This window comes from Lissotriton vulgaris, chromosome 4_1 (assembly GCF_964263255.1).
Source record: "Lissotriton vulgaris chromosome 4_1, aLisVul1.2, whole genome shotgun sequence".
NCBI classification, from domain to species: domain Eukaryota; kingdom Metazoa; phylum Chordata; class Amphibia; order Caudata; family Salamandridae; genus Lissotriton; species Lissotriton vulgaris.
This window is the reverse complement of record NC_141691.1, coordinates 219,522,024-219,539,317: the sequence shown is the minus strand read 5'-3', so window position 1 is coordinate 219,539,317 and position 17,294 is coordinate 219,522,024. Positions and strand designations below refer to the sequence as shown.

General features: G+C 44.5%; 1 protein-coding gene across 1 annotated transcript in view; it reads left to right on the top strand.

Annotated features, from left to right (window-relative positions):
- MCTS1 (MCTS1 re-initiation and release factor) overlaps window positions 1-17,294 on the top strand; it is a 112,284-nt gene that overhangs the window by 11,609 nt on the left and 83,381 nt on the right. The window contains exon 2 of the mRNA XM_086918514.1: window positions 16,945-17,097. Coding sequence (XP_086774640.1) covers window positions 16,945-17,097 — 153 coding nt within the window. The remainder of the gene's footprint in view (window positions 1-16,944; window positions 17,098-17,294) is intronic.

The following is a 17,294-nucleotide window of genomic DNA, read 5'->3' as shown; positions in this document are numbered from 1 at the left end:
CCTGCACATAACCCCTGGTTGCTGCTGCGAGTGCTTTCCGTGTTAACTTTGAATGCTCCCGTAGGCGCTGATGCGGCTCTTTTCACAGGCGCAGCTATTCAGAGCCGCTGCTTTTTCCCATCTGAAGGAAACGCATCTTTGACATGACCCGAGCCTCGGCGTCACCACGAGTCAGGAAAGCCCCCGCAGGCCTGGCGGAGCCTGTCCCCACGGCCTGGCCGCCTCTGGATGTGCGTAAATCCAGCACTACCCATGTGGCTGTACGTGGGCTCTTGTTCCGAGGCTCCTACCGGTGACCCGCGCTTTCTACGGACCGCGGCCTACACAGCGAGGCCGTTACAGTGACTGCTTTGACAAGGAGCTGTGCTCAGCACCACTAGCTTGTTAATTGTTCCTGGGTCCTGTTCTGTGGTGGGGGGGGGTGGGGAGGAGCGTTGAAGCGCCGCGAACGATACACAGCCTCACCGGAAGTCAGGCAAGGTCGCCTGTGACGGGGCGGGCCGCATCCGGACCGGAAGAGGAGGCAGGCAGAGTGAAAGCGTCTCGCGGCCCGGGGCTCCTGTGAGCAGTGGAGAGCCCCGGGGCCGCCAGAAGGAGGTTGCGCAAGTGTTGCACATGCCCGGTGCCTGCCGCCCCGAGATTGGCCCGGTAAGTTGAAAAAGGCTGGGGGGGGGGTCTAGGTGCACTCGTGTGTGTGTGTGAGACGGGGGGGTGGCTCGGTGCACTTGTGTGTGTGTGTGTGCCGCGTATGTGTATGCTTGGGGGGGTGTGTGTCTCTGTATGTATGTGCGTGCGTGCATGGGCGCTTGTGTGTGTGTGTCTGTGTGTGCGCATGCGTGGGTCTTGGAGCTTTCCAAGAGAGGAGACAGGAGCGGGCCACAGCGAGCGCGTTCGCGTGGCCCACTCAATTCTCTGTGCGTGGCCAGCTCCTGTCCCCTCTCCTGGGAAGCAGTCGGTCACAATAGGTCTCTGGCGAGACCGCGCTTCGCGCGGTTAACGCCGAGACCTAACAAAACCCACCCACTCAGCAAGCCACACCCTGGATGGTCTATTTACTAACAACCAGCAAATCACTCTAGGAAACATTCTACCCTTCCCCTGAACAGACCACTGTGCGATCTTCTTCAATAACCACATTAAAAAATCAGACCTCCAATCAACCAATCTCTCTTCCCCCCTAAACAGTTCAAGGCCTTGAAAAGTATCTCCCCTACTGCTCTCAAATCACACCTCCTGTCCTCCCAACAAGATCCACCGTGTGAACCTGAGCAAGCAGCCACACAATACACCCAATTGCTCCACTGAGCCTTCAACACCTTAGTTCCGCAAAAAACCCCTCCAAAAACCGAAAAATACCATCAGCCCCATGGTTCTCAGAGGCACTCGGGCTCGAAAAACAAACATGCAGAAACATAGAAAACAGTGGAGTCGGAACTACAACCAAATCGAAAAAACACAATTATAAGTTAGCACTTCCCAAATATAAACACCTCATAATCACAGAAAAAGTAGGTACTATATTAACCAAATTGAAACAGCTCAAGATATCACCTAAAAGCTGTTCCAGGTTATAGCCAGATTATCAGGCCCCAACCCCTCCATAACTCCAAACACTGTGATTCTGTAGCCACATTCTTTCAAGAAAAAGTTAGCCACAACTATACTAACTTTGCTGCTCACTCTTTGACCAACAACCAGACCACTACTCCCACCCATCACACTAACACACATACCCCCATTCAACCTGGCCTCACCAAGAGTAGAGCCCTCCCTACCCTTGTGGAATTCAACCAAGTCACGCCAGACCGAATCTTAAACCACATTTCCTCCAACAAATCAGGTTCCCCCAACGACCCATGTCCCCCCAACATACTAAAATTGATACCCCAGATTATTGCCCCAGTACTAGCCACCATCTGCAACTCTGTTCACCACAGGAACACACCAAAGCAGTGTAGAAAGTCCCTTGATCAAAGCAGCTGTTCATTTATTACCAAGCATGTTAAGTCGTTGGACCTGTTTTTGGTACAGGGAGTTTCTGATCAAGTCACTATGATGCCACGTCAGCTTGTCCTATTCTCTGTCAGTGCTTATAGTCCTAGAGGAGATGTTACTCTTCCACTTAGGTTTTTACTGAAATTTTATGTAAGTGTAGTCTTATAGATCGTTGATTCCTTCGTTTTTTCCTTTCCAAGTCTCCTTTTTGCACATGCTGCATCTCCTATTTGCATGTGCTGCACTTTAGGAAAGATATCTGCCTTCACTTTCCTTCAGAAATAGCAGTGGTACAGTTCAGCATGTGCACTCCCTGCTTCTGAAGTAATACCATGACAAAGTTGTGAGATGTTTGCCTACCGCCAATGAAGGTAGTCACCATTTTAATCTGCAAAGTGTATTCCTGGCTTAGAGTGCATTCAGGTTTGTCTTCTATGACTTGGTTTGGCATTTATCACACTCTCTAAAAGCAATGGTGAGGGAAAGGTGCTAGACCACCACTGAGATCCTGCCTCTTATGGTAGGCTCTAGGCTTTTTTGTGCATAGAACTATACACAATAAAATAACACAAACCGTTAAAATAGAACAGAATGTTCTGGCCACCAAGGGTAAAATCAGTAAACAAAAAAGTGGCTTCCACAAACGGGTTAATGTTGTTCTATTATCTTTCTACCCGCTTTGAGTGGGGATCCATTTGTACAAAAGGCCAATGTTTCATGGAAACGAGTTATGATTCATAGCATTTTAATTGAAATCTATGCTGGTAGATCATCCTGGAAGCTGAGCTATTTTGGTAGCCGAGTAAGGAACAACTTTTCCTCTCTTTAATGTTAAATGATATTTATCCCTACAATTGGTTCAGAAGTGCAAATAATTAGGTTTTCTGATTACGTTATACTTTGCTTTGAAGATCAATGCACTATCATGATTAAAAAGTAGCTTGTATAGTGCTTCAGCCGCTGTATAGTGCCGTGCTCACTGAACCACTGGATTCAAGCGAGCCTGGTTGATAAGAGGTGATGCCCCGCAACCGGTCCCAGGATGCTTGTTTCCGGTCCAGTGAAGATCTAGCTTGAAAGTTCGGGGAACGTGAGGAACAGGGTCAAGACGGATTTGCATATGGCTGGGTCCAAACTGGTGTTGCAAGCAAAGATCAATGGGTTAAACCCAGATCTTTGTGACTGGGGGTTAATGTTTGCATTGTTCAGCATTCAGTCCCTCATTTGTTACCTTTGCTGTATGATAAATGGCACGTTGTGTATCACTGAGCTTAACATATGTGACATCAAGTGTACTCTTTTCTCTTTTGTACTGAAAACGTGGTATGGATTATAATAGTTCCAAAAACACATTGGCCTGGCTGCAGTAGCGTTAACATGTCTGGGGCTTGGCCCAATGGTGGTTCAAAGAAAAAGAATTGTTGATTTAGATAGAATGCTGTGCCGTAGTTGTGAGGTTTGCTCATTATGACTGGAGTCAAGAAGGTCTACAATGAGTCCCTAAAACTTGATAATTGCTGTTTTTTAGGTCAAGCCTAGACGTGCAAGCAATGTGAAACATTGCTTGCTGTCTGCTCGACAACTATTGTTGCCCGTTTCTGGGAATGTAAACACGAGTCGGACGCGCGCTTTTCCAGTGTCAGTTTTGTCCGCGGGAGCACGCAGCTGGCTGCTTGCTGTGTGTGCGGTGTCAGTTTCGCTTTCTCTGCAGGAGAGTGCTGATAAAGGCCTGACACCATGTCCAAACACATTCATGCGCCTGCTAATGTTTAAAGTGCGTATGCGTAATATTTTCACACTTTCGATTCAATTAAAAATGCCATTTCAACAACTAGTGATATTTTAGCAAATAAGGATGACATCTTTGCACACACGCGCGCAGGCACACACCCTACCCCTCCCTTACCGGGCTCGCACCATCTGGAACACGCCGGGCACTCGAGCTCCTCTGCCAGGCCAGCACGAAGCGGGGCTCTCCCCTTAGGCATGGGAGCCCGCAGTCTCCCCCCTGGTCTTCACCCGGGCCCCCTCCTGGGAACCGGGACTGCAGATGCGGCACTTCGTTTTCGCTCCGGGGCTCGCTACTAAAACGAAACTTAAGGATGGCGCGCATGCGCAGGCAACCCCCACAGACAGTGTGAGCAGTTATGTGAAGTCGGGAGAGTCCATTTCAGGAGTAAGGGGAGTCTGTAAGTGATCCTCTATGCTTCTTGCTACCTCTTAGCTTTCACCTCGCTAGAACTCCTTGCACAAACCCGACTATTTTGAATTATATATTTTTGTAGGGGGTGTTACGTTTTGCAAAGCCTTCCAGGAGAATGAGTCATGTGCTCAACATTAAAGACTCCTCTGGTGTGCCCCTCTGTGGTACAGTCCAGCCTTCAGCTGGAGTGTGCCTGTAGCAGCCTCGTCTAGCTAGGAAAAGTTTTCGAAGGAATGTCCACTCCACCGTCAAGCGCTCGACTGCCGGCAGGAACCTGGAGACCCCGGGGGGATTCGCAATGAGGGAGCGGGACTCAACCTGCCCATTGCCCGCTGTTCCAAGGGACAATTCAGCGGCTCCCCTGTGAGGTGGATTAAGCAGAGATTGAAGAGCATGGTGAAGCTGCCCCGGGACCACAGAGAAGTATTTGAAAAACGCAGCACCCCTAGGTACAGCCCGGGGCAAATTGTTGTTAACACTGCCAGGCTGAAACACTTCTGAGGTGGGGGAGCAGCCATGGAAGAGGAGGACCAAGCGGCTTGTCCAGAGCCCCAGGAGGAGACGGGCATGTCTGATGGCTTTTCCAGGCTCTGGACCGTTGTGATGGGGATGCTGGTGAATGTTTGTGTGCAGCCGGTAACAGGGTCGGGGGAGGGGAGAGCGCTGGGGAGCTTGCGGGACAGTGAAGAGATCATCCAGTCATATTTGTGAAGGTGCATACTGGATACTGTAGTCCTGCTTGTGCAGCGATGAAAGTAAATCTATACGGGAGGGGGCAAAAAGGACTGAGAGCCATCCGTACACACACCGACATGCTGCAACATCGTACTGTTCTTTATTGCTTTGTTTGATTTTACTTCTGTATAGTTACATACCTTGTCGTAGGTGTCTGTGGGATTTACAGTGGCACAGTAGTTGCCACCCACAAAAACTGGTACTCACGTTTTTCCGACCTCGGAAGGATGAATGGATGCGCGAGCCTTAATCAGACTGGTTGTAATATCAATACATGTAAGTCACGTAAATACAACACATATTGCATTACAAATGCTATAGGTGTCACGTTTGCGAAAGTTAAAACTATTGGTATTGTAAATGACAAAGCTATTAATTTCGCTATTTTCAAAACCAACACATATAAAAAATGTGTCATTTACAGTACCAATAGCTCAAACTTTCCTAATGCGAGACCTATTGCATTGCAAATGCTTGTCTGTACCATGTAATGCAATTTCTTGATTGTATGTTAACTTCAGAGTTGAATGATGACAATTGATGAGCTCTCCAGATTAAACACCATGTCTACACGGTCAGGCACTTTATCTTGTGGAAGAGGCCATTTGGCTAGAATCGAAGAATCGTGCGCATACACAAATGTTAATCATATTTGTATGTCTCTCAAGGGTGGGCATAACATAGGCAGCTGAAAACTTAAGAAGTAGCATTGGGACGTGTATTTTTGCATCCATTTTGACTATCCTGTTTTTGGCAACCATTATGTTAATTGTATTCCTAAATATGTGGTACAATATTGCTCTGACTTAGCATCATGTTCACCGCTCAGTTTATAGGGGTTATTTCCCAGTTTACTGATGCTCTCTGATCGGGTTACATACAAAAAGGAGTTATCCAGACCGGTAACGTCCCCCAGATGCACAGACCACCGTCAGGTAAGGTAATTAATCCAATAAACAAGGTAAATTTCTTCAGTAAGTGAAGTTTTAATGTGAGTTTGTAGCCAAGGCTTCCTATTAATTTCAAAGGAAACATATCATCTGCAGCGGTAGATGAATTAATAGATTCCAATCATAGAGATTAATGGGAACAGACCCAATGCATTTCGGGCAAAGCCCTTCATGAGGTGAATCTAATCTAAAAAATGAAGCAGAAAACAAAGTATATGGTAGATGTTTGCAAATGGATGCAGAATAAATAGCTCACCAAGAATAGCATATCCTCACAAAGCATCCCTTGATATTTTTAGGTCGAGTCTAGACAGCGCTTGTGCTGTCTGGAAGATCTGTCGTATGTACTTTGTGGGATCTGGAGATAATCCCCATAACTTGTTTGCTTCTGCCATTGCCTTTGCCTATGGTCTTTTTTTTCTGTTCAACTGCCTCAGTTTTATTGTCTTGATAGAAAACGACCAGTAGAGGTCAGTAAAATATCAGAATTGCTTTCTGCTTAGGTACTTTCTTTATTTTTCTGGCAACTGCCTCTATTTACCTGTCTTGATGGAAAAAGACCAGTGGAGATCCGTAAAAATACCAGAATCACTTTAGCATTCCCTAGGTTCCAGGCAGTACCAACATTTGTTCCACGAGCACCCGTAGACAATATTTTTTCAAATTTTGTATTTTCAGTGAAATGACAACCGAAGAGGCTGAATTTACATTAAAAACAGAGCTTTGGACAATATAATTCCTCGCTGATAGGCTGTGTTTCTCCATGTGTTCCCATAGCTGGCATATACCGCAGTTTGCTGCTTACTTTCCCTCCAAGTTAAAAGAATAGTAGATGTTTCTGCACCCAGGCTAATGTGCGTGCTGCATATCTAAATACATAAAGGCGAGGCCACCTTCATTGCAAATGCTTGTTCTACTTGTGGTGTCAGAATGAGAAATTAAAATATGGGTGCGTTGAAAACCAAGATGAATTCGGGACCTAGTTTGGGGACTAATTTACAAAGCACGGAATAATACACTTATATAAAGTGCAGAGTTTTTGTTTAAGTGCAGAAATGTTCAAAATGTTGAGCATACGATTTTAATAAATCAAAATCATCTCTAACGGAATTAAAACCGAACTACTGTGTTGGAAGTTTCTGATGATTACTGCCTCAAAATTTACTGACTGTTTGCAGACTTGCACTCCGAGAAACAACAGCCCCATATGTTAGAGGTCAAACTGTAAAATAAGTGGGATAACCCATTTTGTTCCGTTAAGATATACCTACTTTGAGGATCAGACATGTTCCATTACAGTCCATTTGGCGACCACCTCTTCTTTCGCCTGCTGAGACAAGTAGTTTTTTAGGGCGAGCCTAGAGGCAGTGAGCATGCACTGCTCTCGGCGAGGCCTGGTGTAATCCCTCTGGGTGTTAAGACCACACCCACCACTTTCCATTTGTTGCTTCGGGTACCTTTCAGAATTGCTTTCTTTTAATTCGTGAAACACTGTTCTTTATCCCACCTTTTGGCGGCTTTCACTTTCTTGGCTACTGGCCCCGTTACATGTACTCTTACTGTCTGGTTTAGGTATCCTTTGTTCGGCGCAATTCTTTTTTTTTTTTTTTCTTCCCCATTTAATGTTTCTGTGCAGGTTCTCGTTTGCTCGCTGCGCCTCATTACGTTTATGCATATTTATGATCTGCTCCCAGTGGAAGCGCTACTCTTGTCGTGTTGCCTAAATTCCCGCCCCCCCCCACCTGATGTCTGTGTTTACCACCTCCCTCATCCTCTTCCTTTTCTAAAGTCTGATGACTTTTTGTTTGTTTACTACCCTTCTCGTGTTGCCTTCACTCCCGCCCCCTCCTGATGTCCGTGTTTACCACCTCCCTCATACCTCTTCTCCCTTTTCTATGCATGATGATTTGCGCAGATAGAAGTGAGAACAAACAGATGGGGAGATTCGACCGACGGAAACCTGGAGGTCTCGCACACTCCTGCTCCCTGTCACAGGCATTCCTGCTTTGGAGTGCGCTCTCAGGGAGAGTCAGTAAATCGGCCCTGCTGAAAGCACTTCAGTAGGAGTCTTCCTAATGCCAGTTTGTCTGGCATTGTACTATCTTGCCAAAAATGTTCGTTCCACACTGAAATTATCATGTTGTAGTGAATAAACGTAGGTCTGGTCCAAGTAGTTTTCGTGTTGGTTTATTCCAATTAAGATGTTACAGGGTAGAGCCCCCACCAGGGGCAGCCATCCTGCTGCTCAGCCCATCCGCCAACTGACTCCCACACTCACCAACATTCCACTCATCAACATTCTCTCATCCCAGTCACACTGACTGAGCAGCAGGTGTAACTCATCTCCTTTCTTTATATTAAATATAGAAAGACTCTAAAAGGAATAACCATGAAGTCCGAAGCAAGCAAAGGATGGCATATGAACAATAGCATGCAACAGAAAGATAACAAAACCATTGCCCCAAATAAGCAAGGTAGCAACTATCTAAACCAAAAAGCATGAAGATAAAAAATGGAAAATATCATGCAGAAGAAAGAAAGAAATCAGGAGAGAACAAGGAACACAAGTAAGATGCACTTATGCACCATCTCCCTTTCTACCACAGCAAAAAAACATGCACAACTACACCCCAATACCACAAACCAATCCAAATACCTCAAACATGCTAGCTGGCCAGGCAAACATGAGAAAGGTACACGTAGTACCAACCACAAGGTGTATAGGTAAACGAACCAACACAACTAAAAATTCACCCAAACCGAAGCATGGGTGGAAAGTGTGGAAAGGCACACCACACGAAACCCACTAAATCACAGCTGTCCTTCACCCTAGCCTGAAGCATGGGTGGAAGGTGTGGAAAACAAATCCACACAAACCCAGAAAGGAACAACAAAGTTCTACATCCATCCTCGTAGTAAATATAAGAGCAGCAATCACTCTTTAAAAAAAAAAAACACAAAAAAACACTCACTCTTCAAACTACAGCTTCAACTTAGCCCTTCACCCAAACCCATCCAGCAGCAAGCATTTGCAATGCAATAGGTCTCGCATTATTAAAGTTTGAGCTATTGGCAATGCTAAATAATGCAACACCAATAGCTTTTGTTGCAGTTGGTGTTGCAATATTTAGCAATGCCAATAGCTCAAACTTAATTAACCCGAGACCTATTGCATTGCAAATGCTTGTTTTCTGTTGACGTTGGCTATCATCTGACTGTCATGTCAAATGTGTTGCAATGGGTCTTTCTGATCCAGAGGGAACAACTGGATGCCCTCCAGCATCAATATTCTGCTCAGGAGGAAGCATGTCACAGTTAGAAGGGTTACTAAGCAAGTTCACAGCAGAACTTTGGTCATGGTACACCATCCAGTATTTCCTGGAAAAAACGCCAGGGTGAAGGACAGGAGAAAGATTAGGTCATATGAAGAGATTTTATAGCTCAATACCTGCTCTTGCCACACCCGCTTGTGTCACCCTCTTGTCCAAGAACAGATCTCTATCCAACTGGCCACATTCCTTGTTCCTCATAACACTATTAACAATCTTGTGAAGTTATAGCTATATATTTTAAGCCCATTTTGGTCTCCCTTTTGAATTATCGTCTTTCTCCAAAAAAAGAAACATAGCTCTAGAAAATTAACCATGGTTACCTTCAGGGCTTTAAGTGAGATTAAAAAACTGGGGTCTCTTATAGGGGCGTGGCCTAAAACACTTAAGCTAGAAATCTGTACTTTAGCATACTGTGCTGTCCCACTGGTATTTTGCTGCGTCTGTCCATTCAGCCAGATATATAACACAAGTAACATTACACCTACAACATGCCAGGGCTACTGGCTTTGCCATTGGTCGTAAATTGCATATGATGAATAAGCAACAACTATGACTTCGATGTATAATCTTGGAACGTGTACGCGCGTGTGTCTGTGCGTGTTTGTGCCTGTGCGTGCGTGTCTGTGTGCGCGTGGGTCTGTTTAAGGGGGGGTGCGTGTGTGTATGCAGTGTGTGTGTGTCTGTGTATGCGTGTGGCTGTGTATATGTGTGGCTGTGTATGTGCGCATGCGTGAGTGTGGCTGTGTGAGTGTTTGCGCACGGGAATATGGGGCACGGCGCCGTGCGCGCCCACGAGGTAAAATCTCCCGCAGGACAAGCGCGTGTCAGTCTGCTGTCCACATTCCCCCCATAGTGATAACATAAGTTGTCGACCTAGACAGCAAAAGCTTCGCTTTTGCTTTCGTCTAGGCTCGACCTTAAAAATGTAGAGAAAACCAGCTATCGGAAGGAAAACACAAACTCTTGAAATCTGGTTAGACCTCAGCCGTCCACCTAAACCAGGATTTGGGATGGTATGTGTGGAAAAACAATACTCCAGGATAAATGACCCACAAACGCACATCCCCAGGACCCCTAAACGCACAGCCCTAAGTAAAACACAGCACAGGGTACTTGTATGCAAACAAGCCCCATACATGACCAAAACAAAGAGTGTACAAAACACCACACCCTTGATAAGCAAACCCATGCAGCACATCAGAAAGATGAAAACACAAAAACATGTTATGTGCAACGCAAAGGACTTTAGCCCACAGTAATACTCTAGAACACTGGTGAGTTAACACTCACCCAAAACTCCTCATGAAAAGCATAAAAACACAACACATAACAAGGGGTACAACCCACAACAAGGAAACTAATCACAGAAAAACAGGTAGAAGCAAACCGATAAGCAAAAACATTTTACAATGTGTCCCCATTAAAACGTTTATTTTAAAGCAAGAGACAACAAGAAATATAGCACCAACGATATTTGCAGTAACACTTTTGAAAACAGGTGCTTCCCATTGGTGAGCGAATCCTCACCCGAAGTGCCACACAGCTACCCCAAAAATGCTGCACAAACGCCGGTCCACACAGTAGGTAAACAGAATCCAGAGCACAAATAAAATGGTGGTCCGGTTACAAAAAAAACCCAAAATGGAGACATTACTTTAAACATCCTGCCAAGTACTTTGTAGTCCATAGCTGCAACAACACCGCTCCAGGATCACCACAACAACTTTAGAAATAACACAGGACCGACTTATCTGGAACGCTACCTGAATGAAGCAGAAAGCGAGGCGCCCAATGAATATGTAAATTTGCCTTCTATCCACACCACAAGAACTAAGGAGAAAATTGCAACATCCGGCAGAGAGGTCGAGGAAATGCTTCTGCCTCGATTACCAATGAGCCAGATGGGGGTACGCAATTTGGCGCAGAGCCGAGTGGCTCAGCACGAACCAGCACCAAGTGTTGCCCCGCAGCAGTACTGACGCGAATAGAGCGCAGAACGTCACAGAAGAGGTGGTGGCACGACCACGCTTAAGGAAATCTGCAAGATCCCCAGGTGAAGGTAAACAGGCGTGTGCGTTGTCCAACTTGTGCTACATTAAAAAAAAATAAAACCAACAGTTGAACTGTCGGAGTACGCAGCAGTAATTATGTCATACATCAATTACAAAAACGGTGAAAACTCTACTTGCCACTTCAAGAATGATTCATCCGATGGCAAACTTTTTTTTTTTTTTAATTGGGTGCCGCTTCAGGCTCCTTACAAGAAAGCACTACCTTGAAGATTCACAAAGCACACACAGCAAGAAAGTTCTAATTCACTCGACATCAGTACAGCTTCAATTCAGGAAAGACTTGTCATGGTGCAATGCACAAGTCCTTACAGCAGAGTTGTGGCAGACTGGTCCAAAAGTAACAAGGGAAACCACAGGTTCACGCAAAATCTGGAAAGCGTGTTTCAACCCCTGGTATAAATGTGTTCAATAAGTCAAAGTACGCAGCATCACTACATGTAGCACATGTAAAGATGTTGATAGTTTGAGCATGGACTAGCTTTTCAACATGTCCACTCCAACAAGTCCGTCAAGAAAAGCAACGGGATCTGGTACACTTGGGTTGGGGCGACCGATCTCAAGGTCACTAGTGCGGCTCAGGGGTGCAAATTTGCTTTAAATACACTGCAGTTACTTTCAAAAGAAGTTCCTTTACCTTAAAGTTTCTTCAGGCTTCAAATTTATGTAGAAAATGTTTCCATCATCCAGGTGTAATAATACGCAGGTTTTTTCAAAATCGTCTCCAAAATGTAGTGAATAAACGTAGGTCTGGTCCAAGTAGTTTTCATGTAGATTTATTCCAAGTAAGATGTTACAGGGTAGAGCCCCACCAGGAGCAGCCATCCTGCTGCTCAGCCCATCCACTAACTGACTCACACTCAACAACATTCCACTCAACATTATTGAACTGCAGTGTGCGCTCTCCGAGGCTGGCAAACTTGCTTTGTGAGGCTTATTCCGCATGTGAAATCTAGGTCACATTTACTCTTTGTTAAAACATACATCACATAGAACTTGTTTAAGGGAAATTGCTTGTGTACCTTCTCCCCGGTTTCCAGTTGAAGTTGCCAAGGAGTAAAGCAAAACCACATCCACAAGTATGTCTGCTGTGTGTGACTGGAATGAATGAACCTTTATTGGCTGCCCGTGGACATTGGGTTATTGGGTGGCATTTCTGGCAAGGAGTGTGTGCAGTTTTGGAGGCTGAACCCCCTGCCCCCTCTCATGGTAGGGTGGCCAGGCTCTCAATTGCTCGTATACTACCATTTCTAGGTCTCGACCTACAGCATTTCTTTAGCAATGTTTGTTTGTCGAGATTATAGTAAGTGGTCCGAAAAGTCTACCTAGCTGCAGATCGCGTACAGTACATGTGAGTCAGGCGTTGCACATCAAACACCATCGGCCTCGGCATCAGACTTCAAAGGAATGCGCTCCCCCGCCTCAGACTTCAAAGGAGTCCGCTCCCCCACCCCCGCCATGCATGCTTTCTACTTTTCTGCCTTTCCTGCTTGTATAACTACCGCCCTCCTCTCCAGTCTATGTATTACCTTTACTCTCTCTTTCTTTTACATTTTTACACAGCATGGGCGAAATTTTAAATGTGTTGGTGAAATTCTGGATATTTCCGACTTTAAAGTTTTCTTGTAACTTTTTTTGAGTAAGCGGTCAACTTGTATAAAAAGAAAGTCTCACGAGATACCAGCAGGAGAATGATTCGCACTGAAAGTATGTTGCTGGGGGACATGTTTCCTCAACGATAAATGTTGCATTTTACTGCCACATCAGCAAAGGGAGCTGTTCCTTGCATGCACCAGGGCCAATGGCATCCTTCTACACCACTGCTTTGGAGAGAGTGATTTTACTCTCTGGGTAAATCCAGAGTCTTTCTTCTTGTGTCATTGTCTTCCTTGGCAGTCTCTCCTTTCTCTCCACTCTGGATTGCATGATCTCTTTTGAACCCTCTCGTTTTTTCACTTAATAGTATTTTTATTGCTATTCAAAAGCGAGCTTGGAGTTTTATAACTCCGCTGAATGGTGCAAAGTTTACTGACCTCACAAGGATGAGTGGCTGGGAGGCGCACTGTGCTTCAAACCTTCGACCTTCAGACTGCACATGTAGGTCTGCCATTTATTTGGTGCGTTAGTGTAAAGATGTATTTGCGCCTTGTCCGGTCTCTTTTACCGCCTCTCTCTCGCTGTTGCCCTTCTTTGCTGCTCTTTTCTCTCCATCGCTCCAGCTGTTCCCCTCTCTAGGTGTCTCTTGCATTGTGTTCTCACTGCCAAGACCCATCTCTCTCATTCCTTTTCGCCTCTCTTGATGTCTGTTTTTGCCCTCTTGCTCCCCCGGCCTCATTGAAAATCCACGCAGTCCATTGTTATCTCTCTGCACGGTCCCTCCCTGGTTTGCTCTGTCCGCGTCTGTCTGTCACTCTCTGCTCATGTCACTCGTTGATATTCCTCTGCAGAAGCCCCGTATCTCGCCCTCGATCGGTCCCAGTTTCTCTTCCTCTCTTTATATCGCTGTTGTCTCTCTAGCTCCCCGCTTCGCGCCCAACCCGTTAACGCCCGACTTCGTCCTGCCAACTCTCAGGGGAGTGGGGATGCCCCCCGCCTCCAGTCTATTGTCCCGTCATTCCTAAATCTCTGTCCTCCTCGAAGTCCTTCTCCGTGCCTCACCACACCTTGCTTTCTCAATTATTCTTTACTCTTCTTTCCCCCTTTCTTGCTCGCCCTCTCTCCTCCAAACCCCTCCCCCGCAGACTTTCTGTTCGGGCAGTCTCTATATCTTTCATCTCTCCATCATCCTCTTTTCTGCTGTTTGTAACTCAACCTCCGGCTACGACCTGGCTGCTATGTTATCAGATGTTTGTGTAACGCCCATTCCACCTACAGTTGTCAAGGCACTGGGGCTCACTTTTTGCACTCATGTATGGGAGTGACATAACGAGGTTTAAAAAAAAAATGATGTTAGGCTGGGAATACAATCTGTAACTAAAACATCGATGTCCATGGAGACGCTTTTCCTATTTTATTTTAGGTCTCTGCCACCACCCTCGAAGAGCATCTGCGCTTGCTGCTGACAAATGAGGCGACATACTACTTTAGTACACTGCACCCTCACACTACTTTAGGCCACACACACTGCGCCCACACACTACTTTAGGCCACACACACTGCGCCCACACATTACATTAGGCCACACACACTGCGCACACACATTACATTAGGCCACACACTCTGCGCCCACACACAACTTTAGGCCACACACACTGCGCCAACACACTACTTTAGGCCACGCACCCTGCGCCCACACACTACTTTAGGCCATGCACACTGCGCCCACACACTACTTTAGCCACACACTCTGCACCCTCACACACTCTGCACCCTCACACACTCTGCACCCTCAACGGAGCATACACTCCAAATAACACTCAGTGCCACATAATTACACGCCACATAATTACACTGCATTCAATGCAGCATACATTCCAAATACCACTCAGTGCCACATAGTTACACGCCACATAATTACACTGCACTCAATGCTACATACACTCCAAATAACACTCAGTGCCACATAATTACACGCCACATAATTACACTGCACTCAATGCAACATATACTCCAAATACCACTCATGCGGCATGTAATTATGTGGCACTAATTACTCTACTGAATGCAACACACACTCCACACAATACCACTCAGTGCCACATAATTATATGCTACATAATTACACTGCATTCAACGCAACTTACACTCCAAATGCCACTCTGTGCCACAAAATTACACACCACATAATTACACTCTACTGAATGCAACACACACTTCACACAATACCACTCAGTGCCACATAATTATATGCTACATAATTACGATTCAACATACACTCCAAATACCACTCTGTGCCACATAATTACACACCACATAATTGCACTCTACTGAATACAACATACACTCCTCATAATACCCCTACTGCGCTCAACGGAACATACTCCAAATACCACTCAGTGCCACATAATTACACTGCACCATACACTCCAAATACCACTGTCACATATTCACACACCACATAATTACTCTATCTATCGCCCTCACTCTATCGCCCTCCCTCCCTCTATCGCATCACCAAAGCATCACTCTGGGGCACCACAGCATCAATCTGTGCAACGATTCAACAACTGGTTCAAATATGTTCTATCAATGTTTCAAGCTTTATTACAAATGTCACAAAAAGATGTTAATATTTCTCTTCTGTTCTTGGATTTTCGTCACAATAAAATACACTGAACATAATCTTCTCAAAAGTTATTTACAAAAGTTTAAGCTATTCCCATTATAAATTACAATTACTTTTATTTAAGCATTAATTATTTTAAAAAAATTAAAAGCCGTTATTTGTAATATCAATACATCTAAGTCACGTAAATACAACACATATTGCATTACAAATGCTATAGGTGTCACATTTGCGAAAGTTATAACTATTGGCATTGTAAATGACAAAGCTATTAATTTTGCTATTTTTAAAATCAGCACATAAATAAGAAATTTGTCATTTACAATACCAATAGCTCAAACTTTCCCTATGTGAGATCTATTGCATTGCAAATGCTTGTTTTCAACATGTGTTGTGTCATTATGTTTTTTACCTTTAGCAAAAAATTTGTTTTCAGAGAGGGTCGAAGATACACAAAGGGAGATACGTTCTAATGTGTTTTAGAACAGAATTAAGTAGCAGTCCCAAACGGACCTCAATTTACTTGACAGTACTGTGTTTAAACGTAGCATTTAATTTCCTTTAGTGCTTATCTGTGCTTTCAGTATTACTTAATGCTATCAGTTAAGTCATTCTTCAATCCTGGGCCATACAAATTGTAGTCCTACTTCTATGTTTTTGGAATGTCTAATGGTTTGGGGCACCCTATCTCATGGCCACCTGGGTTTTTGCCTGTGGGCATTGGGCAGTTAGGAATAATACTTGCTGGCTCGGAGTCCACTTTTTGTACCTCAAATGTGCCTGTTCTGGGCAGTTGAACGTTCTTCCTGAAAAATAGGAGAACATTTATTTTGTTAAGCACATCTGTTAGAGAAAGGACAGCAAAGTATAAAACAAGGCATTTCATGAATGATATGAGGCAGCATTAAATGACTTCTTAAAGTCGAATGTTGGAAATAGTAACAGGCTTCATTGCAAATACGTGTTGCCTCAGTGTTCATGTGTCTGGTAACGTTGAACGTATGTAAAAGTACCACAGTCTTACTGCCTTTTATTAATAGTTAGAAACTGTCGGGCCCACATAAATGTCCCCAAACACTGGTTTAGTCTTATTAGAAAGGGGGTGGGTTTGCCAGTGTTGAAAATACCTTATTACCCAATGCTTGCTATTCTCGAATCCTTCATTTACTGTCTGATAACATTTGCTAATGACGCCAGAGATTGTAATGAGGGTTCTGGCATTTCTCCTTTGTGCAGTGCCGCTTGCCATATTCAGCTTCTGAATCATGAATTTGTATATTCACCAGCATTTCGATATAGAAATCAAGATGGTTCCTTGAATCTTTGCACAGACATGTTTATGATAATTAGCGTAAAGAGTTTATATTCACCGCAGGTGAATACTGCTGTATGGCCATCCTTTGATAATCTGAAGCTTAACTTTTTTTTGTTGCAGATTTGATGAAAAGGAAAATGTGTCCAACTGCATTCAGTTGAAAACGTCAGTCATAAAGGGCATAAAGAATCAACTTATAGATCAGTTTAAAGGAATTGACCCATGGCTTAACCAAATTATGCCAAAGAAGGACCCTGTTAAAATAGTGAGATGGTAAGTTCCATTTGTGTCATCTGTTGCTGCTAAAGTTATGCATGCTTGATTTACTAGTAACTTAAATTCAGTTTGTCTAAGATGAGTAATAAACATTGAAGTTCCATTCTTTGGCATGTAGCCTTTTTGTATTTACCTTTTGTAATATGACCTTAACGAATATAATTAAACTTGTATTTCTTTAACTTTTGCATTTT